Source organism: Hirundo rustica, chromosome 18 (assembly GCF_015227805.2).
Source record: "Hirundo rustica isolate bHirRus1 chromosome 18, bHirRus1.pri.v3, whole genome shotgun sequence".
Lineage (NCBI taxonomy): Eukaryota > Metazoa > Chordata > Aves > Passeriformes > Hirundinidae > Hirundo > Hirundo rustica.
The window spans coordinates 9,291,438-9,318,883 of record NC_053467.1 but is presented as its reverse complement, the minus strand read 5'-3'; the positions used below and the strand labels follow the sequence as shown (position 1 = coordinate 9,318,883).

Genomic DNA, 27,446 nt, shown 5'->3' with positions numbered 1-27,446 from the left:
ACTACGATGTAGTGCTAAGTTCCCAACCTTTGATGGTAGACTAAAAAAAGAGAGAGAGGGGAAAAAAAAAAAAAATCTTTCTTCCCTTATGTGGTTGAAGTCTCCCTACACCCATCCGTTATGTCCAGCTTATCAATTAAGATGAACCCCATGAACTTCAGATGGTTTTTTTAAAACAAGGCACCATCCATTTAAATGTGTAAAACTGCCTGCAGCTCCCTTGAACTGCAGGATTCAGTCCCCAGCTCTGTGTACTCAGTGTGAAGTTGAGCCCTTTGATACAAGTTTTACTGATGTTTTAAATGAAGTCTTCTCAAACACACAAAATAACCCAGATAATTTAAAACCTCATAGAAAAAATAGGGTGGAGAGAGGGGAGGAAGGAAAAAAAAAAAAAAAAAAAGCCCTAGTCATTGCCATTGGTGAGCAGAAGCAAAGGGCTGGCTCTGGTTACCAACAGGACAGACCAAAAGCAGCTCCACAATCTCCTTCCCAGCATTTCTCCCTTGAGCTGGGGAAGGTCTGGGCGACAGCTGGGACACAAATCCATCCCTGGTATGGGAGCTTCCCTGAGGAACAAATTAAGCTCATTCAGCTGTAAAACAGGGTCTGTACCATAAATACGGGTGAGAGGGAAGGCGCACAGGGAGCAGCTCCCTGTGTTTGTCCTGCTCAGCAGCTCGCAGCAAACCTCGCCCCAGTTCACCTTGGCCAACACTGGGGCTTTACAGAGCTGGGGACTGCCCTGAACTTCACACAGCTGAGTTTATTCCAGCATGGAATGCAGGTGAGCAGTCCCAGCTCAACCACATCTGGGGAAGGCTGTGAGCATCCCCAAAACCCAACACCAAACCCACCACATGCAGCACGACAGGAGCTCCAGCCTGGGGCCCACCACATCCCTGCGGATGGTTCCATCAGGTTGGCTCCATCGGCCTGGCTCCATCAGCTGAGCTCAGCACTGCAGTCTGGAAGCAAGACCAGGTTAAATTTGCCGGTGAGTTATCTGAAGGAGCTGTCAATTATTTAATCCTCACACTGAAGAGCAGCTCCAGCCGTTGCCTTGCCTCTTTCCCAGCAGGAACAGCCCCTGCCGAGGCAGGGAAGCTCACCAGCTCTTTCCAGCTACCACCACAGATGAGGAAAAAACACCCTTTTAAGGCATTAAGGGTGAAAAAAAAGTCAAGACAATGTTAATTTGAAAAATATAAAATTTTAATAAAGGCTACATCTCTTAATTACAATAATTATTGTACCAAGTAATTTTTTTTTTTTAAATGAAACTCTTTATAATGCATAATTTACAGTATAAGTAGAACAAAATGCCATGGCAAAAGTCATGAGTACAGGACTTGTAATAAAAGGCATAAAATATATTTATACATAAACCCCTTAAACAAGCAAGGGAAAGCTTGAACCCTGAATATAGGGCGAAGCATGGTCTGTAACACCATGCAGGCACAGGTACTGTACTGATTAAATTTAAAAACACTAGAGATAGTGTATTAATATTTCCACCATACATTTTCTACAATATATACAGACTTACACAAAGTAGCAATGGCAAACAGAATGCACAGATTAACTTAATCAACACAAAATCCAACTGTTGAAATGCAAGGTCTTTCTCGGGAAAGGGTCGTTCTGCCCCAAAAACCCCACCCCACAGAGCTCCAGAGCCTTCACCCTCATCTCCCACGGCCTGTGGGTGGTTCAAGGTGAGGCAGAGAAAAACCCAACCGAAAAAAACCCCAACCAAACCCCACCACACAAGGACTCACACGCTCCGCACCGAGCTGAACACGCCCCGTCGCAGTTACACGGCCTTGAAACACAAGTAGTGCTAACATTGAACAGCTAAAAACCTTTAGCTCTGTGGAATCCACGCGGGCTTTTAACCTCGTGGTGTGCTAAATACGGACACGGGAATGGGATGGCTCCTTCTACAGCTCTCCCAGGCTCGGGGTTTTGCTCTGCCTTGGACACCACTGAGAGCAGCAAAGCAAAAACCTCACCCTGCCGAAATCCATGGACAAAATAGCCTGTTGTTGTTGTTTTTATATTGCATCTAAATAAGAGTTAATGCTTAAGACCTTTACTTCAAATTAGAGCAGCATAGATTAAAATGCACCGGTCTCTAGATGAACGGATTTTTATTTCGGCTTTTATTATTATTACTATTATTATTAATATTATTTCTTTAGGAAAGTTTTATCTTCACTTGGAGAAATACTGGGCACGACCTCACTCCTTCCCTCCTCCCCCTTCAAAAAAAAAAAAAAAAAAAAAAAGAATAGATCATCACGAATGCGCTCATCGCCAAACTCCTAAGTTTTAGATAGTGGGAAAAACGTAAAAAAATAAAATAATCCTTCCTCCCCTCACCCCACTTTCCCAGCCCCTCTCTTCTCCATTGTTAAAGCAGCATATCCAAAAACTGGACTTAAGGGAAAACAGACTGTTCAATAAATATCAATAAGGATTACTGTTAAGGTAAGCTATACACAGTTTCTCTTAGTCCATAGATTTCAGATCCCCAGGAAATCATATATTATGCATGGAAGTCTCTCCAACACGGTCTGCATCTCCAATAGCCAACAGTGGTCATGTTTCTAATAAATAGTCCAGGGTTTTTATCATCTCAGTACCCAACTCATGAATAATAAATGCCATTTTTTTTTCCTCTAAGGCTAATTCAGCAAAGTCTTCGTAGACTTCACTTTTTTTTTCTTCATTGGTTCAAAACTTTTCCTTCAGAGTGTGGTTTTCTTTTTTTTTTTTCCTCCCTCTTTCCTTGTCATCACTACTGTTGTGTGTCCAAAGACTTTCCTAGGTTGAGTCTTTTCAAGAAACACAGACGGCATCAATCGATCCTTTCCACCTTCCCGAGGATCCTTCCTTCGTACATGGGCAGGATGGTTTCGTCTTCCCAAACCTCCTCGAACACCGCGCCGCAGTCAAACTCGTCGCTGGCCTTTTTGAAGTAGTATCTGTGGCAAAGAGAATTAAAACACAGGTTTAAAAAAAGGAAAAAAAAAAAAAAAAAATTAAAAAGGTAAAAAGGCAAAGGACGCTTTGCCGGTTCTGTCATAACCACAACGTTTCCAATTTCTCCCTCCTGAGGATGTTCCTCCGGGAACACCTCAGGGGTGCTCAGGTCTGGTGACTTGAAAGCATCCCCAGGGCCGCAGGGATGTGGTGGGATGGAGGGAGCAGGGCTGTGAATGCTCCTCAGGAGTGACAACAGCTTCTCCAGTGAGTAAATTACACACACTGGCAGCGGGTATCCCCAGCCATAAAGAAAATTAGAAAGCGTGGTGATTTCTGGTCAAATGTGTCGTTTAAAAATAAATAAATAGGATTTCAAAGCCAAGCATTCTTAAGGTTCCCCTCTCTCCCCACCTTCTTTCTTTCATGTGTTTTCTTGTTTCAAAGCTGAAGCCCAACATTAAAATTAGCAACTGTTATTAAAAGGACAGATGAAAAGCAAACCATCCCAGCTTCCTGCAACGCGGGAGCTGAAACTCTGCGGTGTTCCCGCTGGAAAAAACATCCCGGACTTGGAACAACCCCGTTCCCTGGTCCAAGCTAAGGGACACAAACTGCTGCCTCTGCTTCCCGAGGCTCAGGAGCCTTCTGAGAGAGCCTGGTCCAGCCCCTGGGCCGTGACACGGGGAGGTCAAGTAGCAGTGTCCTGCATTCCTGCTCTTTTGCTCCGGGTCGTTAGATCATGAAGCCAAGGCTGGAAGAGACAAAAAGCACCCCCACCCCTCCTGTGTCAAACAGTAAGGACCCCTCTATTATCCTGAATTAGACCGTTCAGCTTCTTGATTAAAGGTTCCTTTTATCCCGTTTGGAGCTTTCTTCCTTCTAAGGCTGCTTAATTGCATATGCACAAATGAAGGGCTTCCATTCAGAGGGGTAGCATTTAGGGAGTCTGTCCGTCTGCCGCCGAACACCTCCTTGGAGATGCCTGCTTTGCCCTGGAAAAGGCCTTTGCCATCTGATTGCCAGGGATGGAAAATATTCCAACAGATGCGTTACAAAGGAAAAACAGATATATATATCTATTAAAAAAAAAATTATATATATATATATATCTCTCTCAAAAAATAAAAATTAACCCCTCCCCTGTAGTTTCCAGACAACTTGAGCTGGCTGATGTTTGTCAGGGAGAAAGGGGTTTGTAATTATGATTTTCTTTAGGATTGCGAAGGAGATCAAATGAAGCTCACTCTTACTACCGAAACTGGAAGAGCCACAGCAGGGCCTTGGAATCTGACTTTTTTATTTAGTGACTTGTTTTATGATGCATTTTTGAAAGAGTCACATCGCCCTGCAAATCTCTTTATTTTCAGGGACTTTCAGATTATTTTGGTAGGGGGATGAAAGATCCCTCTTTTCAGTCAAAGAGATGAAACCACTCCCAGTTAGTCCAGTTATAGTTAGGATGTATTTTTGAGAAGTCATTCCAAGTAGAACTGACACATGTTGCATCTTTAATGGCTCAGAAAGGAGAAAACCTATTATTTGAGTCCTTCAGAACCTGCACCCAGGGAACTCAATGGCCCAGCTCCCACCAGCTTCCATGCTGCAGGTCAAGGCCACAATTCCCCAGGACAGCAGCCTTGAAATAAACCCAAACACCCAAGGAAAGTTTGAATGAATTACAAAGAACTTTCCCTTCCTTCTCCCTTGTCCAGATAACAGCTGCTCTTCCCAAGAACTTCCTCCCCAAGCCCAAGCCCTGGCTGTGTTTACAAAATTTTTATTTGAGAAAACACACTATGACCTTTTACATAATTACAACCTTATTTCGCAGAGAAATGGGGAAAAGTAAGAAAAGGAGGAGGCCAAGCAGAAAGTGCAAAAAAAAAAAAAAAAAGAAAAAAAAAATCCACCCCCACAACATCTTCAAACAAGTCACTCTGCTCTTATTTGCTCAGCAATGGGCTTTCCATTGAAACATATTTTATGTGGCAAGCTTTGCTCCTTTTTTTTAGATATTTTATTTTTTGGGACATCTGGCACCAATCGTGGCACGCGGGCCCGGCCTTGCAGCTCTGTTTTGAACCGCTGCCATCCCCAGATTACCCGACACCACCCACTTTTCTCTGTGCGTGTATGTTTGTTTTTTGTTAACGCCATCAGTATTAAATCACTGCTTAATTCATATTTTTTTTTAATTTTTTTTTTTTGGGGGGGGGGTGGTGGAAAGCCGAGGCAGCGCTTCCCCGGCGGGGCTCTGGCATCGCGGGAGCCCGAGGTACCCGCCTCGCAAACTGATCCAATCAATAAAGAATTTGGAGAGTGGAGCATTTCTGCATGTCTTTGTGCATTAAATGAAAGGCAAGGGCTTCAAAGACATGCTTATTAAATGTGCCTTAAAAAGAAATCAATGCCAGATGTGACCAAAGCAGCCTAGTTAGTGCCTCCCCGTAACACACACGCTACTCCGGGCACTGCGGACCTCTCCCCTGAAGGTCACCCGCAGTTTCACTCAAAGTCCAGCCAAAAGTCAAAGCTTAGATCAAAATGATTCCCTGGAGGTACACACATTTGTGTAATTAGTTTCACCTTGTGTCTGTGCAAGATAAAATACTGGGCACGTACCCAAGTTCCTTTTATAAATTTCTGTATTGTCTTTACCCAGGTGTAAAGGGGTGAGATCTAAGCAAAACGTTGTTTCATCCTTGTCAGTCACTTAAAAACATTTTCTAAAGTAATTACAGTCCGACAAGGCACAAATAATTGCACCTGGAGGGGCTTTTGGGCCACAGAGGTTTTAGGAGCCTAGTCCTGCACTTGGGCATCACATGAAAAATGTCACAGAAAATCAACACATTAAAAAAGTTGGGGTTTAGGGGGGATGGGACTAGACAGCCACTGGGCAGCAACAGAGCAGTGGTGAGGCCAAGGAAATTGGTCTGCAAATGAGGAGGAGCACAGTGGGACAGGCTTTAGGGGCTGGGAAATGGCACAAGGGTGCCAGAAGCCCAGGGGTTCAGGTTGTGTGCACTTGCAGGTCGGTGCCATCCAATGGCAGCTGGGTGGGCTGCAAAGATGGTGTGGAGAGGAACTGGAATATTTCAGCCTCACCGTGCAAGAGCCACGGAGAGATCCCAGCTTGGCATCCCCCAGCCTGAGAGTGCCCAGGGTCACCAACCCCTGGCCTGTACAGGTGGACTTCCCACACCTAGAGAGAGGCCAGTGACGGGGCAGCGAGCTGGGAATTCCTTGTACCAAACCAAAATGATCATTTGCAGGTTAAATCAGAGGCTGCCAGTCACAGGGCAAGACACCCAGATCTCCGAGGCACCACCAAATTCAGTGCAAATTTAAAAAAAAATAGCTGGAATGTCCCTCTCCTGCTCACCCTGCAGGAGAAGTGGCCAACAGAGCATCCCAAGAGTGCCCAGATCCACTGGGAAAGGGCAGCCAAAAAGAGCCTATGTGAAGCTGTTGCCATAGCTGAGCAGAGGAAGCAGCAAACTGGTTAAACTGGGAGATGGGAGCTAGAAACCAGACCAGCAGGGTTTGTTGGTGTTTCTGAGGAGGAACTGGGTATTGCTGGTAGAGCTTTCACTGCAGGGCAGAGGTTTTTCTTCCCCCCTCTAATGAAGAGAAAAGGGAGCGAGCTCCATCTCCATGTCCCTCAGCAGCACCATCCCAGCCCATCACTGACCCCATTTATGGTCACATCATTGGAAAAAAATATCCAAAAATGAAATGATTGAACAGCAGGAAAATCAGGAGGCCAGCACCCAGATGAACACTGCTTGGAATCTGAATCCCACTGCTCCACGCCTTTGCCACAGAGCATCCTACACTTCCCTGGTACCAAAGCTTTTTGGAGAAAGGCTGGAGCACAGGTCCTAATGCAACTGGGAAAAGGTTGGGGAGGAAGCGAGGAGGTGGCCCTGCAGCCAAGGCACCTCTCTCCATCTCCACGCTGCTCCTGCTTTGAGTGGAAGGAACTAAGGAGATCCACAGCCTCCGAAAATCCAAAGTGTCACTGCAGCAGCCCTGCAAAATATCTGCCGAGTTCTTCTGACTTCTTGAAACACACTAAACAACAGACAAATCACACATTCTTACCTGTAATTTCCCTTTTTGCTCAGCTGTTCTTTAAAGTGCCCAAGTGTCAGGCTCTGGGCCTTTAACATCCTCCTGTAGGGAATTTCTTCTCCGCAAAAAAAATAGGTGACAACCAGCTCACCAGACTGAGAGGTGTGAACAACTGGCAGTTTCTTTGGCTCTTTGTGACTGCAAAACAGAAAACACACACAAACCCCTCTATTTTTCCATCTGAGAACAGGCTGTCTCACCTCACTCCAACCAGTCGAGTTGGTGAAAGCTGTCAGAAATACCCTGGGTGTGACCTGAAAATCAGATATCCCTGTACTGCCTGGGAATTTGCTGGGATGTGTTCGCACAGCCCTTTGCTGGATTTCCACAGTGGGAATCGTGGAGGGGTTTGGGTTGGAAGGGACCTTAAAGATCATCCAGTTTCACCCCCTGCCATGGGCAGGGACACCTTCCACTGTCCCAGGGTGCTCCGTCCAACCTGGCCTTGGGCACTGCCAGGGATCCAGGGATGGCCACAGCTTCTCTGGGGACCTGTGCCAGGGCCTCCCCACCCTCCCAGGGAACAATTCCTTCCCAATATCCAACCTAAATCCACCCTCCTTCAGCTTGAAGCCATTTCCCCTTGGGATCTTGGCACGGCAGAGGGGGAGCTGAGGGATGGAGGTTGGGCTCACCCTCCCCAGCGAGCCCCAGGACTGCACCCCCAGGATTATAAAGGCTTCTTCTCCTCTGCCCTCACACAAAACATCCCCCAAGTGTCCTCCTCATGCCCAAACCCACCTGCAACCACCAGGCCCCAAAGCAAACCCCGCCTGCCAAGATGCTTCACCTCCAGCACCCAGGTAATCTTATTTTTCCCAGTGAGGATAAAATTAACTGGATTCTGCCATTTGCACCCAAGCAACGCTTCTTAAAGAATAATTAAAACAATATTACCCAGCAAAATGGCAACACTCTAGTGAATACCATGCAGCCAAATCTACAACTGCTTCTGAGGCAATGTACACTTGGCATGTCAAAAGGTCACAAAGTGTTAGTCCGCAGTAATTTAGTCTTCCTAATTTGTTCTAAGTCTTTGTAGAGTGGTTTCAGAAAAAAAGCTGCTAGCAAAGACAGCTGGTGGACTTAAGGTCAACCAATTAAAAATGAAAGGCTCTAGTCAGGTGGCTCAGTCTGGACTTCAAACATTACTCATTGCTTAAGATGAAGAGGGTAAGAAAGAAAACTTTAATTATTTAGGCCATTTTAGACCTCTCTGTAGCAGATTTCTTGTTAAAAGAACCATCCTGTAATTAGACTAATCCAATCTTTGTCCACTTTACAGGAATGCAAGTTAAAAAGAGCCAGAGACAAGATTTGAAAATGTTTTGTTCTTTCTTTAAGAAGGTTGTTTGAAAGATGAAATTCCAGATATAAGAATTTCCTCTGCTTTCAAAGCGCAATCCATTTAATGAAAATATAATTATGAGATATATATATATATATATTTATTTCCCAGTCCTTTTCTGCACGTGCAATACTCACTCTTCTGTCATTAGACTTGCATTGCAGAAAGGGGAGCTTCCCCCCTGAACGGCAGCGGAGTGGTTTCGGTCCCTCTGCTGATTTGAGGTTGAACATCTGAAGTGGGGAGGGGGAAAGCAAGTGAGGAAGAAGGAGGGGTGGGGTGGGGGGAAAAAAAAGAGAAAAAACAACTTTAAGATAAAAATTGTTGAAATACAATCTTCTTAATTGAAGTCTCCTGTGGGTCGTTAAGTTCGCTCTTTGTATCAAGCCTCACATGTTGTAAACAATCAAAGGAAGAATTAAAAATGCTGTGGGCTAATTTATCCTCCCATACCCAAATGAACGATAACCAGTCCAATTCCCCACTCGGTACGTAGCTGGAGCCTGTCCCAGAGGGAAAACGGGCAAATTACTGCCATCAAAAGAGTGGAAGTAATAGCCTCGGATTCCAACTATTTGCGCCGGTGCAGGGCGGGGTCGGAACACGGAGGCTGTCACAGGTCCCCGTGGCCGTCCCTCTGCCCGGACAGGCAGGACACATCCACGTCCACCCACAGCAAACCTCCCCCGGCCCCGTTCGTCCCCGGGGCGCGTCGGGGACCGTCCTCGCCGTGGCGGTTACCGTGGCTTCTGCGGCTTGGAGACCTCGGCCAGGCGGCGACACGCTTCCTCCAGCTGGGCCAGGGTGTTGGGGGGCGTCAGCGGGGGCATGGCGGGGTCCTGCACGAAGGGGTGGGCGGGCTGTGCCCCGCGGGGGTGGCTGCCCGTCCCCCAGGGGTGGTGGCGGCCGGGGGCCCCCTTGGCGCAGTCGGAGCTGTAGGCCTTCTTTGTGCTTTGTGTGCTTGGGGAAGGGAAGAAGCCGGGTTAGAAAAGCTGGAAAATATGACTTTAATAGCAGCTCCTATTCTGCTCGCTCCCTCTCAAAAGTCTGTCATAACATGAAAGGAGGTTTATTGCCAAAAACATGACATTTTTGTGGTTTTTCTGGTTCTGCGGAACGGCTTTTATATTAAACCGGAGGAGCAAAGAGTCTCATTTGTTTTTAGCGATTGTAAAAATAGACAGCCCGTGTAATATATAAATATTTACCGGGAGCGATATTGCTGTAGACAGCTGCGTATTTACCTGTGGGTCTTGTGCTTGTTTTGTCTCTCGCTCTCCAGCATCCACTGCCAGACGTTCTGCGCCCGATCCGCTTCGCCCCCCGGGAGCTGCACCCCACCGGGGCCGGGCAGCGCCCCGTCCCCGGCCGCCAGCGCCACGCTGTCCACTCCTCGGCCCGGCCTCTTCAGCAGCGTCCCCGTCCTGCTGGCGGCAAGAAGGGGCGCGAGCCCACGGTCAGCCCCCGTCCCCATCGGCCCCACCGCAGCGGGACGACGGGCGATGCTTTGGGGCGGGAGGTGCCGGTGACTTACCCGAAGGGCTCCAGCGGAGAGAGAGGGGGGTCGGTGTTTTTGGGGTGGCCCTTGCACTTGGGGTAGCAGTAGTAGTCGCCTCCCGCCGGGCAGCAGCACTGCACCCGCTGCGCCGCCTCGGCCTCGATCTGCTCCTTCGTCTTGGGCACGGCGTGGTGGTGGATGTAGTGGTGGTGGACGTGCTTGGTGGTCTGCTTGGTGACGAAGCCCTTGCCCAGCAGGGCGCAGGCGGCCAGCGAGGCCGTGCCGGGCGGCAGCTTGCCCGCGGGCGGGCGGTCGGGCGAGCGGGCGCGGGGGCTGTGCCGGCCCACGCCGGGCGATTGGCAGCCGGGGGTCTTCAGCACGCGGGAGAGGTGCTCGTCCAGGATGGCCTGGGGATCCTCCTCGTAGCTGCCCGAGGGCAGGAGCGAGAGCGGGTGCTGGGGGTGCTGGGGGTTGGCCACGTCCCGACCGCTCTGCAGGCCGGCAGGGAACTCGGCGCCCTCCTTCTCCTCGTCCTGCCGGACAAGGGATGGCAGGGAATGAATGGAAGGGGCCGGGAGCCGGCGAGGCGCGCGCAGGGACGTCCCCCCCGCCACCCCGGGGGCAGGGAAGGGCCCCCGCCCGCCGGCCGGCCGGGTGGCACGCGGAGCTCTGGGAACGCTAATCCTACCTCCTTGATCTGCTGCAGCCTCTCCTCCAGACAGTCCATGGTTTCCTGCTCCTGCTTCAGCTTCTCCAGCCGGGAAATGAGCTCGGCGGCGAAGGCGGCTGGCTCCACCGGGGTCATCTCCTTGGGAAGCCGGTGGGTCCTCTACAAGGAGCGGGGACAGAAGGCACAAGGCAACGTTTAGCGGGCGGCGCGGGGCGCGGGCGCTTGGCCGCTGCGGCATCGCCGGCCCCGCTACGCTTGTTGTGTCTCCATGTTTGGATGAAAAGACGACCGCAACTAGGCATGGTCTGCTCTGGATTTTTATGAGCTAGTGCTGTGGCCTCATGGAGTGACATCCTCCCCACCAGCGTTTGCCTTCGGCAGGAGCAGTTGGTCGCACTCTGAGGAACCCCGCTTGTTCTCTCTGTAGTACAACCAGCCCATCAGTAGCTACTCTGAAGTAGAAAATCTTCAAAGACTGTTGTCAAACATCAAAAAAAAAAACAAAAAAAAAAGAAAAAAAAAACCCCAAAAAACCTCTGAGGTGGGAGGGAGAGAGACTTTAACTAAAGGAATAAAGTGAGTATAAACAGAAAGGAGTTGGAAATTAAAAAAAATAAGATGGGGGAGAAAAAGGGAATGGAGGGAGGGAAAAAAAAAAAAAAAAGAAAAAAAAAAAAAAAAAAAGAAGTCAAACGGTTGCAGATCAGAGAAGTGCTGGTAATTTATTTCCTGGCTACACACTGGGCACCTTTGAGGTAGTGTTGTCTCAACAGTGTCCTAGATCTCTTCCCCCCCCCCCCCCATCTCTTTGTACAGAAAATGAAGAAAGCTGCTGCAGGCTAGCGGTGCTACACTGCTGAGCTTGGCTGCCTCAAGCAGATCTATCAAGGGAAAAAGGGAACATCTCCAAATCAAGTGCAGAATATAAAAAGGCAAAAAGCGAATTTCTGCCAAAAGAAGCAAACATGGCAGGAAAATGGGAGGAAAGGGAAAAAAAAAAAAGGAGGAAAAAGAAACCACCCACTTGACTCTGCCCTCCCTCCTGCCATCCCCACACACCCCACTCCTCACCCCCACTGTCCCTCTTTTCCCCCCCCGAAAGCAGAAAGCTGAACTGCCAACTCTTTCACATACTACCCACCAGATGAGGTGGGGCCTCTCTCCGGCAACCACTTAGCTCCAGAAATGATGTGAGGGTAGAAAAAGGCCACTCTGCTGGAAATTGTCACTCTTACACAAGCTGGCTCTATTCAGTCCCTGATCAAAGCACTGCCTTACAGAGAAAGTCGATTTGCACGCCCTGGGACAAAATAATCTAATTTACAAGCTCAGGCTATAGAACTTTCCTTAGGAAGGAAGGGGAAAAAAAAAAACAACACCAAAAAGAAAAACCACATAAACCACCCCCCCACCTTCCACCAGAAATATCATCTATGACTTCTTGCTGCTTAAGACAGCAGAAAGAGGAATTTTAGCATATTAATCTCAAGACAAGATAAGTTTATACTTGTCTGTGTAAACAGTTTATTCACTGCAGGAATCGAGAGGCTGCAAGTCAACTGAATTAGCAAGTCAGCGAGTTAATTTTGAAGAGCAGGGCAGCACGGTGCATCGGATCCCCTGAAAGCCAGGCACGGATCTGCTGCCAATTCTCTCTTTTGGGAGACCCTGCTGGCCCCCAGCTCACACACACCCAGCTCTAGCAGTGATGCACACGAGGCCAAGCCCCGCTCGGCACCGCAGGAGTCTCAGGGTGGTGGTCAGAGCCAGGGCTCCCACTAGACACAACTGGGATATCTCCACTTGGGATTCAGCCAACAGGACAAATTCAGTTCCCCTGAAAACTCCTGATTAGCAGCTGGTTTCAGGAAGGACCAAGATGTGACTGCACACAAGCAGGGTTTTGGAACGATGCTGAGAGCACGCGGCTCCTGCCCAACACCCAGCAGCACCTCTCCTTTGGCATCACCCTGGGGAGGAAATGCTCTCCTCCCTTGCTGCCTTCCCTCCACCTGTGCCTGCCCCCAGCCCTAGCATTTCCCATGGCCCACCCAGACCCTGCAGCTCCCACCTGCACTCACCGGAAAATGAGGTAGAGAAACTTGACCGTTGGCCTTGACGCTCCGGTGCATTTCCCGCTGGAGCTGCTTCTTGCTCCCAATTCTGTACGGGGGGATCCCATCTCTGCACATGGAAGAGAGGCCACCATCAGCTGGGGCTGTCCCCGTGCTCTGAGACACTTCTCCATCCCCTCTGGAGCCACCCAGGCAGACGCAGCCCTCGTTCCCAGAGGTGCTGAGCCCTCTGGATGTCACCCGAAGCCTCAAATATCCGGCGGTGTGGGAAGCGCCTGTGTCACCAAAGGATGCACATGGATGTGCAGTAATTAAGTAAAAGCTGAAAAGCTGAAGGCAACTCCACACGGGCAAACGTCCAAAGATCCCATCAGCTTCACTCCCAAGGCCCTTCCAACACCACTTCTCTGCTTCTGACCTTTAATTTTAGGTTTTTCCCCCATCCAATTACGCTCTCTAGGACCACAACGTCCCTCAAGCTCTGGAACACCCCGTGAACTGCTGGCACAGCGGAAACAAGGACGAGGCTGAGGACGGATGGCGAGGCTGAGGACGGATGGCGAGGCTGAGGACGGATGGCCATCCAGAGGCTGCTCCCCCCATCTCTGGTGCCGTTTCAGATCCAGGCTGTTTCCCCTGCCCTGAGGCTGGTCAGCACAGGACACCTCGAGGCGGGAACACGCTCCTGGCCTATCCTCTGGAGGCGGCCAGGACCATGTTCTCCTCTCCACAAGGAGAGACCAGGCCAGGAGCTCAAGGCTCTCCAGTGGGAACAGCCCCCTGCACATCCCACTCCGGGCACCACAGGGCGTCTTCACCCGGCCACGCAAAAAAAAAATTACCCCAGTGAGGATGAAAGGGCCTTGCACAGACAGCGGGGCCAGCCGGAAGAGCATGCCTGGAGATCCTGAATGTCTAATTCCACCACTTCCCTCAGACTGCCTGAAGAACCTTGATCTCTGGTGCCGTCCCTTTCATCCACCTGCCCCCACACCTGACTCATCTCCTGAGAGGAGAAAATAACTCCAGCCCAAGGAGGAGCAGACAGCGCTGGCCCCACGCTGCTGCCAGAGGAGCCAGCGTGGCACAGTGTCCCTGCGTGTCCCCTCCCGTGGCCACTCCAGAACACCTGCCCAGAGACACCGTGTCCCTCCCCTGGAGGAGGACAATCAGGTGCCACCGCTGCAAGCTTGAAGCAGGCGATGGCAGAGCTCTGTGAAGATCTTGGGCGAAGCCTTGCTGTTAATGAGCAAGACTAAGCTGCAAAGCCTGGAGTGAAGGATCAGAACAATCCCATCTCAATGAACTTGGAAAAATCTTTATAATAAAAACGAGCATGCTGGGAGGCCCTGGATGCCACAAGAGGAGCAACTCCTCTAGACACGGTTCGTGAGCACGTGTGACATGGAAAGTGGAAGGAGTGACTGTCCCCCTGCCCCCACAGCACAACACGGGGCTCCAGGAGCTTTCTAGAGGAGCAGCCCAGCAGAGAACTGCCAACACAGCCACTGCTGGCCACCAGGCACCTCCCCACTGCTCCATGAAGCATTTCTGCTCCCCAAACCCATGGGGCAACGAGGCTTGGGGCACGTGACATGTCTTAGTTTTGGGGGAGGAGCAAATCTAAGGTGAAGACAAAACCACCTGTACCTTCAGGGTTGTGTTTATTAACCGGGGCTTCCTGAGACAAGGGGCTCTTAGGGAAGACCTTCAGCACAGGGAATGCCCAGCAGAACAGGCATTTCAAAGGTAAGTAAAAATGCCAGCAAGAGCATATGAACCCATGGGATGAACCCCATTACCACCCTCAGTGGAAAAGGAGGTGTCCTCTATCCACGAAGCCCAAGAGGCCAGGCGGGGAGGAGCAGCTGAAGGACTGTGTGTCCACCACAAGGACACAACCAGGGAGCCCTGCAGCCCCTCCTGCATTCCTCACCTCCCTCCAGCCCTGCAAGCACGAGATGCTGTCCCCAACCCCTCTGCTGTGGCACACATTTCCTTGTGGGGTATCCCCAAGTTCCCAGCTCCATGGGGACCATCTCTGCCCAAAGGGACAACCCTGGGACAGGCTATGGAGCAGGACTGGGGACTTGTAAAGGAGGAGGAGGAAAAGCAATGCAGGAGGAAAACCCAGCAGCGTGGGCTCCTCACTTTAAGATTTGCCCTCATTCAGGTTGATACAAAAGCTGCTCCTTCCCCCTGAAATTCCTCTGGTTACAGCAGAGAGCCCCACATCAAACCTCCAGCTCCCTGCTTCCACAGCCCTGCCTTCTCAGAAGAGTTCTGCAGCTTGTAAAAACGTGCAGAATTAAAAAAAAAAAAAACAAAACAAAACAGAAAACGCCCCCCCAAAAAAACCCTATTTCTCTAAGATGGGAAGGCTGTGTTGCAGCTAGGGAAAGAAGTTAGCCCGGGGAATGGGAAGGGTCTTTAGCAGCCACTTTGCTGAGTGCTGTCTCCACCCTCTCCTAGAAAAGGGGGGGGAATGGACAAGGCCAGGGGTGACCAAGGAGTGACCCCTGACTGCAGGAGGGACAGATGGATGGAGCTGGAGCCACCAGCAAGAGATATGGGGGGCAGGGGGAACCCTGATGCTGCAGCAGATCCCCCAAGCAGGGGAAAGTACCTTTGAAATGAAAGGGCTGAACTTGGCCTGAGGTTTCGGGGCAGGCCAAGGGTCAACCCCAGCTCTCCAGGTGCCACCTCTCCCCCTGCTCCAACAGCCAACATTTCACTTTCTTGGCTACTAAAAGCTGCGGGCTGAAGAGCTACACAGTTGAGGTACTAAATAGTAGAGTTTAATTATAAACATTTCAGCTAACCAGGCTGGGGCTAAGCCAATCTGTTTCTGGGGGAAACACTAGTTTGAAGTCTTCTACCCAGTCAGCTGCCATTTAAGCTGAGCCAATTATCTTAGCCTTTTGACTCAGATGTGCCTGACCTAACCTGAATGTAGTTTTACTGCTGCTTTGAAATATCAGACTCATGCGCATATGCATTCACTCCCATCTTCATTTGGCAACGGCTCTGAAACAAGCCTCTGATCTTGCCAACATCAAAAGCCTGGTTTGTAAGATAAGGTAATATTTGAAGTTTGCTCAGCAGCATTCCCCTGTGTCCAAAGTAAATCCATAAATAAGATATAAGCAAATAAAAAAAAAAAAAAAAAGAAATCCCCTTTCCTCCCCCTCCCCAATCAAGAAATGGAAATAGAAATTTGCATGATGCTTTGTGGCTATTGCAAAATATAGAGGGACAGGCTGATCCCTGGCTTCTGGAATAAAATAAAAAAGGCAGATTATGCATTATTTGGAGATTTCTCCTAATCCCAGTGCAGTTCAGACTTAGATTTATTTAAAAAAAAAAAAAAAAAAAAAAGCTCCAAACTCACTTTCCTGCTATGTCTGACAGACTTTTCCAGAACAAGTTTTTCCTCTTCAGTTGATACCAACATGAGCCAAGAGAACTAATTTGCATTCACGCTGCTGGAACGGAACGGGGTCCCCCGTTCCAGGGGGATAAAACCTGACAGGCTGAGCACCTGGGCTCAGCCAGGGTGGGTCTGTGCCCCCAGCACGCCCCCAACACCTCCAGCTTCCAGCAGAGCCGCTGCCAGGAGCGCCTGCAGCTCCCAACTGTTCCACAAGAGATGCTGCCAGCAGCCCTTCGAAAACCTCTGCAAAGGAAGCTTTACATCAGCCCTAACTTTAAGCCCAGCCTCCGGAACTGGCAGTGTATCTCTCCCAGTTCCAAAAACACCCAGCACACTGCCCGCTGCCAGAGCATGGCATGGGGCAGCAGGAATCCTCCCTCCTGGCCATCCCTGGGCAGCAGGGGTGCCAGGCAGCAGGAATCCTCCCTCCTGGCCATCCCTGGGCAGCAGGGGTGCCATGCCCCAGGAATCCTCCCTCTTGGCCATCCCTGGGCAGCAGGAATTCTCCCTCTCTGCCATCCCTGGGCAGCCGGAATTCTCCCTCTCTGCCATCCCTGGGCAGCAGGGGTGCCATGCAGCAGGAATTCACTGTCTCTGCCACCCCTGAGCAGTAGAAATCCTCCCTCTCTGCCATCCCTGGGCAGCAGGGGTGCCAGGCTGCAGGAATCCTCCCTCTCGGCCATCCCTGGTCAGCAGGAATTCTCTGTCTCTGCCACCCCTGGGCAGCAGGAATCCTCCCTCTCTGCCATCCCTGGGCAGCAGGGGTGCCAGGCTGCAGGAATCCTCCCTCTTGGCCATCCCTGGGCAGCAGGAATCCCCCCTCTCTGCCATCCCTGGGCAGCAGGAATCCCCCCTCTCTGCCATCCCTGGGCAGCAGGAATCCTCCCTCTCTGCCATCCCTGGGCAGCAGGAATCCTCCCTCTCTACCACCCCTGGGCAGCAGGAATCCTCCCTCTCTGCCATCCCTGGGCAGCAGGAATCCCCCCTCTCTGCCATCCCTGGGCAACAGGAATCCTCCCTCTCTACCACCCCTGGGCAGCAGGGGTGCCATGCAGCAGGAATTCTCTGTCTCTGCCACCCCTGAGCAGCAGGAATCCTCCCTCTCTGCCATCCCTGGGCAGCAGGGGTGCCATGCAGCAGGAATTCTCCTTCTCTGCCACCCCTAAGCAGTAGAAATCCTCCCTCTCTGCCATCCCTGGGCAGCAGGAATCCTCCCTCTCTGCCATCCCTGGGCAGCAGGGGTGCCAGGCTGCAGGAATCCTCCCTCCCTGCCGCCCCCCAGCCTGGAGCTGCGGGCAGTTTAATCAGCCAAGCTTCCCCAAACTCTCACAGCCTGCGCGGGCCATTGTTACGGCAGGAAAAAACAGGCAGCTCCTTTCAGGCGCTGCTTTATGGGGAGCTCCTATTCACTTGTTCAAGCAAATTTCAAAGCGGGCTGCTGCCCTCTCATCCCCGCTAAGCTCCCCTGGACTAACAATGGGCTGAAAGCGATTCAGTTAAGCCTTTCATCCACCATGCACTTTATTTCTCACTCAGTGCTCTCATCTGTATAAGGCCTACAATTGGCATTGCTGTGAAGAGAGGGTATAATCCTAGCCCTGTGAATCCCAAGTGACCCTACACTGGTCCAGAAATGACTAACCCAATGAATGCTCTGTTGACACATGATCACATACAACCAGAGCCAGTAAGAAGAAATAAAGAAGTCACCCTATGATTCAGCTCTTTTATTTAATGCCAATATTGTTCAATAAGGGAATCTGCTGGGACAACAAACTATTTTTTTTCCTGTAATATCAGCTCAAAACACACATGTGTGTTAAAAAAAATAAAAATAAAAATTAAAAAAGGCCTTTTTGTTTATGCATCGAGGATTTTGGGTAAATCCTGTTTTCCGTTGTGCATCTTCACACATGTTGACATCCAAAACCCAGCATGAAAATCTCTCTGAGGAGCACACAGGGACCACTGGACATGACTGACACAGGCACTGGAGAAGTTTCAAGATGAAAGACCAGCAACACAGCACTCTGCTTACAGGTGGGCTCTTCTAGAGCATTTAAGTGTAGATCATGAAACACAAACAGCAACATCTGCCTTCTGCTCAGATGAAGAAAACGATCCTTAGGAGCACTAAATGAGCCTCACTGTCCCCTCTACAGAAACAAAAGCACCATTTCTGTCCTGCTGGGGAAAGCAAACTGACAGTCAAACCCTGCTCCCAGCGGCACGCTCCTCAGCAGCCAGGAGAAGACACATCCTGCAATTCCTGGGCTCAGCCACAGCATCATCTCTCAAACCTGTACACTCCTGAAACACCCACACCTGATCCATGCAGCTGCATCCACATGGCTCTTTGAAGGCTGCCCCAGCCACACCAGATGAGCAGCTATTTGCCCCTTCAGGTCACTGGCCCTCTTAATGTACATTCTGACATTAATGACGAGTGTTAATTACAGAAAGCACTTCCTACAGGAAGTAATCTCCTCTTTGATGACTGATAACTAGTTAAGGAAGCCTGGCCTTAAGACAAAGGCTCAGGGAGGTTCATTCACTCCTTGGGTTAGTCAGGCAGCACCCTGAGCCAGGGCAGAACATGTTTGCTCAGCTGCAGTTGCAAAATGGCAAGAGAGGGATTCATTATTTCCCTGCATCCGATACCTGCGGCGACGGCGCGAGAGAGAGGAGAGGGAGAGGCTGCCGTGCCCTGCTCGGGGCACACACCCTCTCTGGGTCAAGCGGGGTGATGCCCCACACCAGCAGCATCAGCACAGCTGATTTGCAGGTGTCCCACCCCCAAAATGTGGCCAGCACCAGGTACTCACACGCTGCTGTCTGTCATCGACATGGAGTCGTCCGTCAGGGCATCGCTGGAGATTTCGCTGTCGTTGGCGCTGGTGGCCGGCGCGAAGACATAGCCCGAGTTCACGTGGTAGGGGTTAACAGGGTCGTTCCTCTTGAAGGACCTGGCACAGGCAGAACAGGAACCCAGTTACCACACAGTCCTGGGCTTCTGGGCAGCACCATCCCTATGAGAACCACACTCACTGCTGGTTCAACCCCTTCAGAACCAACCACCCATCCCCTGCTCAGACCTCAGCCAGCACACTGCCTGAACCAGGACGCTCTCTGAACACACCCAGAGCACAACTTTAACGACTTTCAGCATCTTCCAAAATGCTCTAGAAAATCCCAGGAAGAGCCTCTGCATCCTTTGATACCCTGAAAAACTCAGTCCTTAAGGCTCGATGCTGCACTGCTGAGGTCTGCAGGAGTTCTGCTGTTGGCACCAGCAGGGAAAAGTCCCGAAGTTCACAGCCCAAGTCCCACTGAAAGTCACAAGGAACCAGCCAAGAATGCTTAATTCTACCCTGAAGACAAGGGTTAGGATCCCTTTGGAAAACACAGGTTATTGCCATCTCTGTTGCCTGAACCAGAACTGCCTGGAACTAGAGGGGCAGGACCCCCACGTGTCAGAGGCATGGCTGAGATCTGCTGTCCCAGCCTTGGCCTCCCAAAGACAGATGCCACCTTCGTGGCACTATAAAAACACACAATAAAAAAGCCCAGCTTTTAGAAGAACCCCCTACTTGTGTTTTTTTTGTGTAGAGTTGGGTGGGGAAGAGGAGGATGGATGGGGCACGTGGGTTACTGACCCAAACACCTCTGGCTTCACCCAGAGAAGCAAACCCAAAGCTCAACCTGGATGTTTGAGCTGAGCACCCAGGAGCAGTTCTGTGAAGAATTCATAGGCTGTGATGGAGCAGGGCCAGGTCACCATGGCAGGGTCACTGCATGGGGGAGGCCCCCAAGCATCCCCCTGCCTGCATCACTCCAACTTCCCAGCCAGGATCAATATACATATCCTGGCAGGTGATAAGGGGATTATGCAGGGAGGTTTGGAAGCTGCATGTTAAGGTGCACATTTTGTTCCTCTTCCAGGGCAAGATGGGGTTGTTAAGCTTCTGCTTTTGTATATCAAAGCAAAAGGCCTTGTCATCTGATAAGGACTGCTGATTTTAATAATTAGGGCCACTTACCCAGAACTTGGGGGCCTAAGGAATGTGCCAGCAGGCTCGGCAGGTTTTTTTTTCAACTGGGTTTTCCATCTCCCTGCCCCCCTGGGGCTGGAGGGACCAGCTGGGTTTAAGTGACAGCAACATCCTCCCACTGCCCCGCTCTCAATCTCCATCCTCATCCCTGTGCCCCCACCACCCCATCCCGCCTCCCCCAGCACCAAAGGCAGGAGCCTCAGCGAGCAGTAAGGTTTTAAAAAATAAAGGGAAGGGGGGAAAAAAAACGGAAAAAAAAAGGAGGGGGAAGGCTGGTGGGGAAGATGGGCCTCTCTGGTAGGAGCAGCGTGGGGCTGGCTGCAGGCAGGTATTCAGCCCGGCCGGGGCTGCATTCCTTTCCAAGGAGGCCAAGGCATTTCTGATGGGGAGATCAAGATGTTAAAAAATATATATCTGGGAAGAAGAAGTAGAAAGGGAGAAAAAAAAAAAAAAAAAAGGAGAGATAGTAAGGAATGCCACAGGAAAGAAGTTAAATCTTCAAAGATAAATTAATTCCACATGTGGGTGAAAGCAAAGTTATCCTGCTGCTACCACAAGTCCCTCTGAAAATCATGGAGTCTTCTCTGGATCAGGGGGATGTGCAAGGCCAGAGACCCTTCCTAGGGCCCTGGTGGGCTTTTGGGTCAACGTGGAAGGGATGCAGCTCTTCCCACGGTTTGATTTGAAACCATCTCAGCTGCTGAGAGTGCATCTGAGGAGCACAAGATGCTCCCCAGCACAGCACCAGCACCTTGCTGGGAGGTGTCTGTCACCCCTGTCACACAGGGGTGGCTTTGCCATGCTGTCCTCACAGCAGGATTCCTGCAGAGCCTGAGCTGGGGGCGGAGGCAGCAGGTCCCTGTGGGTATGGCACAGGGAGAGGGAGGTGTGTCCAAGCATAGAATTAGAGAAAGTGGCCGGAACTAACTCATCTTCCCAGCAGCACTGCAGCATCATTCACCTACCAACACCTCGTGGAGGAAAAAAAAAATAACGACCCCTAAAGCTGACGTATTTTTAAAGTCCTCATCCCTGCTCTACATCCAACAGCGCCAACGCAGCAATCTCCCCATCCTTTCAGAAAAACAGTGGGGGCTGTTTTGCTGCATTTAATGTTTTTGGATTCTCCCTCCCCCCCCCCACTTTTTAATTTGACCACCTTACTCCAGTAATTGCACCCAGATGCATCAAGTTGCCTGCGAGGGTTTTAAATTCCAGGGAGAGCGGTGGTCTCCTGCCACAGATGCTGCACACACAAACACAGCCCAGCTCCAAACTCAACATGCAAAGTGTTTTCAGCTGTCAGGTAGCAGTTGCTCTGGAGCTTCAAGGAGAATGTCTGATGTTTCTCAGCCTATTCTTATCTTGATGCAATGACACACAGCATGTAACTCTCTCTCTCTCTGCTATCTTAGGCAATGGCCATATCAGAGGTATTATAATGCCATGAAAATTTCAGGGGGGCTCCTGTCATATCCCCTGTTATGAGGGTGCAGTTTCAGAGTGTGGGGGAGTGGGTTTTTTTACAGTCAGATTGCTTTTAGAAATAAAAGCACTTGGGCAGCTCAAACCACAGACTTGTATAGAAAGAGAAAAACTGTACAAGGAACAGTTGGAGGCAGCACTGAATCTCATTAAGTATTTTCATGGGACAAACATCACTGGGCAACCATGGGTTTAAAAACATTAAAAAAAAAACAAAAACAACCAAGGCAAAAAAACCCACACATGCACAAACCTGAGGAAAAAAAAAAAGAAAAGTATATTTTAACACAACTACGTTAATCACAGCTTCCATGCTCTAATTGTAGAACACTGCTTGGAGCATAGCTTTACAATGGCATCATTTACTTCAATAATTGAAGCCAAACTGGGTCCCAGAAACTTCACACACACGGAGCTGCACCAGCGGGTCCTTTCAAAGGCCAGGAAGCACTGGGAGCAGGCAGAAGCCATCTGCAAGCCCCAGCCTTCCCCCAGCGAGGCCAGTCCCACTGATGTTAGAGCCTAATGGGAGGCAGATGAGTCCACCTTGGGCTGAACAAACCCACGTTACCCCGGCGGCACAGCAAAGGAAGAGGCGCTCTCTGTGTACACAAAGTCGTGCGTGATAAATTTAGAAGCGCGTATAAATAATAGCTGGAATTCCTGGAGCATGGGGCCAGGTCCAGCACGGCGGCATGGGGAGGCCAGTTTTAACCATGCCACAGCCCAGAGGGGAGGGGAGTTCGCCTGCGAGGACGAGAGGGAGGTCCTGCTTTTAAAACATTCCCTGAATTAGGGCTCCAAACGCACAGCCAGCAGTTTGCAAGCGCCTGCTCCCCAGCCAGGTGCAAACTCTGTGTTTTCACTTGACTTCTCCTGTTCCTGTCCATCACCGGCGCTGGGGCCAAACAAAGCCTTTCAACTTGTCGGGCTGCTGCGGTCTCCCGTTGGCCGTGGGTTTGGCCGTGACTCCGTGCGCTGGGATTCCCAGGTGGTCTCCCCTGCAAACGCCAGGCTGGCCCGAGATCAGCGCGCTCCCACCGTCAGGTGGGCTCAGCCCCGGGCTGGCGGCTTTCGCCGGGATAATCACATTGAAACCCACCGAAGCGAATGGCGGGAGCCTGCACAGCCCTTCAAACCCAGAGCACGCTGAGCAGAAATTCCTTAATTCCAACACACACATGAGGGAGGTGTGGTTTGGCCACTCACCAGGAAAAGACTTTGTGCAAGCTTCAGCTCCAATCCTAGCCGCGATCCTAAACGCTGAGTGATGAGAGATAACCCATCCATATGTTCATCAGCTTCGAGCACATGCACGCACAAGTGGCTCCACAAACGGGAGGAACTGAGCAGCATCTCAGCTTGACCTCCCTTCTCTTTGCATTGAGATCTCTTGGCCCCGTGGAGCGCAAAAGCTCCTGGAAATTCAACAGAAGGTGATCAAAGCAAAACGCACTACCTAATGTCCTAGGAGGGTAGATCTGACATGTGAGGAGCAAGCTGCATTAATCCCTGGACAAAAAGAGAAAAGAGAGGGGGGGGCGGAAAAAGAAAAGGAAAAAAAAGCCCAGCACTAATCAGGCAAGCAGCCACAGTGCTGCAAGAGCTCTCCTGGACAAGGCACATGTGGGTTTAGCAGGGCCTGCAGCTCTGGTAGAACATACAGCCAAGCCCTTCCAGCTCTGAATCCCAACAAAGGCTCAGAGATAAAAGCATCAAACATCCCCCTCCTGGAAAGCCAGCGAAGGGCAGCAGTTCAAACCAAGTTCTGGAGAAGAGCAGATGCTCAGGCAGAAACGCTCAGGCACGAGATGAGGATCCCAAAGCCCAAGTCCTCCAGGAGCAGCTGCCAGCGCTGCCCCCCTGCAGCCCCCGGCAGGAGGGGTCCAGAGGCCACGCCGGGATGGAGCGCATCCCTCCTGTCCCCACGGCCGGGATGGAGCCCATCCCTCCCGGCCCGTGTGGGATGGAGCCCATCCCTCCTGGCCCCACGGCCGGGATGGAGCCCATCCCTCCTGGCCCCACGGCCGGGATGGAGCCCATCCCTCCTGGCCCCACGGCCGGGATGGAGCCCATCCCTCCTGGCCCCACGGCCGGGATGGAGCCCATCCCTCCTGGCCCCACGGCCGGGATGGAGCCCATCCCTCCTGGCCCCACGGCCGGGATGGAGCCCATCCCTCCTGGCCCCACGGCCGGGATGGAGCCCATCCCTCCTGGCCCCACGGCCGGGATGGAGCCCATCCCTCCTGGCCCCACGGCCGGGATGGAGCCCATCCCTCCTGGCCCCACGGCCGGGATGGAGCCCATCCCTCCTGTTCCCAGGGCCGGGATGGAGCCCATCCCTCCTGGCCCCACGGCCGGGATGGAGCCCATCCCTCCCGGCCCCACGGCTGGCACCTCCACCGCGCCCCGCTGGCAGGACAGCCCCCGGCACCGGGAGAGCACCCTCCGGGCCATGGGGGTCCTGGCAGCGCCCCACGGCCCCAGCACACCCGGCACAGCTGTGAGCTCTCCGGGGGCAGGAGACGAGAGCTCCAGCAAAGCCTCCCCGGGAGAAGCCCGATGCCCTTTGATGTCCATGAATCACAGACACGCTCTCAAAATTCCTGTAAACGAGATGTCAAACACTCACCATACCAACCCCCAGGCTGCCGGGCAGGCGGAGGAGAGCGCACATCTGCAGCAGAGCCCTCTCCCCTCAGCCCTGATTCAACAATCCACATTTATGGCAAGGGTGGGGAGAGGAAAGAATACATTTTCAGAGGATTATACAACTCATCATTTGCTCATCAGAGTCTCTCTTTCCCATCCCCCCCACACACACTTCGAGACGGCTCTTACTTTCCTCACCCTCACACCGCTGGGCCATCAACATTTCCAACAGGAGAGAAGGGTCTGGAATGCAGATGCGCCCCAGGACCGGGCACAAGGACACCCTGTCACCGCACAACGTCCCCACATCCCCGTGGAGACAAACACCTCCTAACGAGCTGAACTCTTGAGCTCACGGCCAACATGAGAGCACCAAAGACCCACCCAAGATCTACAACTCCACACCTTAAACGCTCAAATTTTGGGTATCCTCCTGTACGCACTTGCTCAAAGCCAGCCTAGATGGCTCTGACACGACACCAACACCCCACGCACGGAGAACCTGCACATCACACACACACACACACAGAGTCAAAATAAAAGCAGATTCTGCCCAAGTTGCAGAGTTTGATGCAGTCAGTGCACACATTTCCTCTTCCACGACCGCACAATTGCTTCCCACATAACCAACATCGTTAAACACCGGTTGATGGTGGAGTTGGGGAACTCGTAAGTTACATTATTCATGCGTCTCTATGATCCACTCCACTACTGCTCTTAATAGGTTTGAAAGTTGAACCAATAATTAACGCATGTCCGGAGGACATAGTTGCTACGAAGTTTTTGATCTATAAAAGAACTGAAAGAGCCAATAGGGCTTCAGAGCACAGGATCTTGTTCTCCTCTGTAGAGGGGGGAAAAACCCCACACTCAGGCAACACCCCACAAATTCCAGCGTTCGGAGGTGTGGGGAAGCAGCTGTGCTCCCAGCCCTTCAGGAAGCCCTGCCTCCTCTCGATTCCCACCCCAAGAGCCTTCTGAAAAACACTCTCAAAGTCTGAAAACAAAGCACAATTTCCAGGGTTCCCTTACCTGTATCCATTCTCGATCGTTTCCGTGGCTCTGACATTCGCTGTAACCCTCAACGTCTTGCTGGATAGTCCAACTACCGAAGGCAAGATTCTGTTTTTAAAGTCTGCACAGCTCCATTCCTCTTCTTCATTCAAGGTCGGGAGATAGCCACAGACAACTTTTAAGCTCCCCAGTCCATTGCTGTTGATGTAAGCGGGATTCTCTCCTCCACTCCGTACATATTCGAGGTATATATCAGAAGTTAAAAACATCTGGTAAGCATTTTCCTCCATCACAGTCTGAATCTCAGTCTGTGCCTGATCAAACATGATGGAATCTATCTGCTGCCTCTTGATGCTGTCCCTTATGTAGGTCTTGGTAGCAGGCTTGAGCTGCTTGGAGACGATGCTGTTGTTCTCGATGTACCTTTTGTAAATAGCTTTGGCTACTCGTAAAGTTTTGGTATCCTTAAGGTCCATCTGCCTGAAGCCATTGCAGGCAAACCAGAAGTCTAAGGTATCCACACATTTTTCCCTTTCCAGAAAGGTCCGAAAAAGATAGGCACCATCTTGATCTCCCAACAGGGAATGCAAGGATTTGGTCCATCTGGCCAGAGGGGAGTCTGGGGACGCGCTGCCCTCCGGCTCCCCGAGTCCGTTCTCATTCCTCCGCGGGGCAGGAGGCACCGGCATGGCCTTGAAGCTTTGGCTTTTGGGGAGAAACGAGCTGGCGAGTTGCGGGCATGGTGCTTCTCCTTCCTCCCCCGGGACAGGGGGTCGGGGGGCGTCTTCCCTGAAGCTGCTGCTGGGGTCCGGGAGGTGGGCGAGGACCACGGCGCTGCTCATGGCTCCGGAGCTCGCTGGGGAGAGGGGCTCCCAGTTGCTTCAGGAGCTGCCTTGTGCCTCTGCCTGCCTCTGCCTGGAGTCAGCAGGGGATCCTCGGAGCCTCCTCTCTGCAAAGGGGAAAAAAAAAAAAAAAAAAAGGGGGAGGGGGGGGAAAGAAAAAAGGAGTATTGATCTAATCAAAACCAGATCCTCCCAACATCAAAGGCAAAAAGTAAACAGGCTTTTCAACTCCTCACAGTCCAAAAAAAAAAAAAAAAAAAAAAAAAAAAAAAAAGGAAGAAAGAAAAGGGGAGAGAGAGAGGGAGAGAGAGAGAGAGGGAGGCAGGGCAGAGGGAGCGGGGCTCTATCGCCAGCCCGATCGCGACTATCAGATCCGCTCCGCTGAACTCCCGGCGCACTTTTAGCGGGGCCGGGGCGGGGGTGTCAGCGCGGCCCCCCCGCAGCCCTCGGCAGCTCGGGGCGTCCCTGCCCCGGCATCTGGTTTCCATTTGCCCCTCACCCCAGCCCCGCTCCCCCCGCGCTGCCCGACCCGCGTGTCCCCCCCCCCCCTCGGCCAGAGCCGATTTTGGGGCGCTTCTCTGCGGGAATCAGGCTGGAGCAGGGACCACCCCCGTTCCCAAAAACGCATCCCCGGGGGTGGGCTAAGGCGAGGCGGCCGTACCTGGCTGCTGCGGGGCATCCCCGGCCCCCGCATCCCCCCTGGAGCCGAGGACAGCAACCCCGGCTCTGGAGAAGGGGCAATAAATGGGAACGGGGGGGGGTCCGAGGGGGCCCAGCCCCGGGCTTCCCGGCGTGCCAAAGCAATAATAATAATAATAATAATAATAATAATAATAATAATAATAATAATAATAATAAAAACCTGCTCCAGAAATGGCGACGGGCTGAGAGGAGGGAGGTCGGAGGGGGAGGAAAGGGGGGGAAAAAAGTCCGGAGCGACTTGAAGCCTCCGAGCCGCGAGCAACAGCCGAGCCCGGGCGGGCACGGGCAGCGCGGAGGCTCCGCGCCCGCGGAGGGCGGCAGCGCGGGCACCCCCACGGGGAAAAAAAAAAATAAAATCGATATATATTGAAAAAAAAAAAAAATTAAGGAAACGACTGAAATGAGGAGGAAAAATCCGTATCTCGAGCAGAAGGAGCGGCGGCCGCCGCCCCCGAAGTTGCCACTCACCGCCGAGCCGGAGCTCGCTGCGCGCCCGCGGCCCCGCCGCTCCCCGCCGCCGGCAGCGCGCAGGCTGCACCCGCTCCCC

General features: G+C 51.7%; 1 protein-coding gene across 3 annotated transcripts; it reads right to left on the bottom strand.

Moving 5' to 3' along the window:
* Positions 1 to 1,197: 1,197 nt before the first annotated feature.
* On the bottom strand, positions 1,198 to 27,446 carry AXIN2 (axin 2). Of its 3 annotated transcripts, none has more exons than XM_040081917.2 (11): positions 27,368 to 27,446; positions 25,374 to 26,304; positions 18,978 to 19,118; positions 12,726 to 12,828; positions 10,663 to 10,803; positions 10,011 to 10,507; positions 9,721 to 9,903; positions 9,218 to 9,436; positions 8,614 to 8,709; positions 7,099 to 7,266; positions 1,198 to 2,990 (listed from the first exon to the last, which is right to left on the bottom strand). In XM_040081917.2, exons 2-11 carry the CDS (start codon positions 26,195 to 26,197, stop codon positions 2,864 to 2,866), a joined length of 2,499 nt encoding a protein of 832 aa, XP_039937851.1. In that variant the 5' UTR covers positions 26,198 to 26,304; positions 27,368 to 27,446; the 3' UTR covers positions 1,198 to 2,863. The 3 variants fall into 3 exon arrangements, with proteins under 3 accessions (XP_039937851.1, XP_039937853.1, XP_039937852.1); XM_040081919.2 differs by having other exon boundaries at positions 9,721 to 9,900; XM_040081918.2 differs by lacking the exon at positions 27,368 to 27,446 and adding an exon at positions 27,060 to 27,088.

What these genes read in the sequence shown, in the direction of transcription:
- AXIN2 (XM_040081917.2), bottom strand. Translation starts at nt 26,197, where the DNA reads ATGAGCAGCGCCGTGGTCCTCGCCCACCTCCCGGACCCCAGCAGCAGC. An exon ending in TCTCCGCTGGAGCCCTTCGG is followed by an intron (nt 9,904 to 10,010) that starts GTAAGTCACCGG and finishes TCTTGCCGCCAG; the next exon opens with CAGGACGGGGACGCTGCTGA. An exon ending in GCAAGTCTAATGACAGAAGA is followed by an intron (nt 7,267 to 8,613) that starts GTGAGTATTGCA and finishes TCTGTTTTGCAG; the next exon opens with TCACAAAGAGCCAAAGAAAC.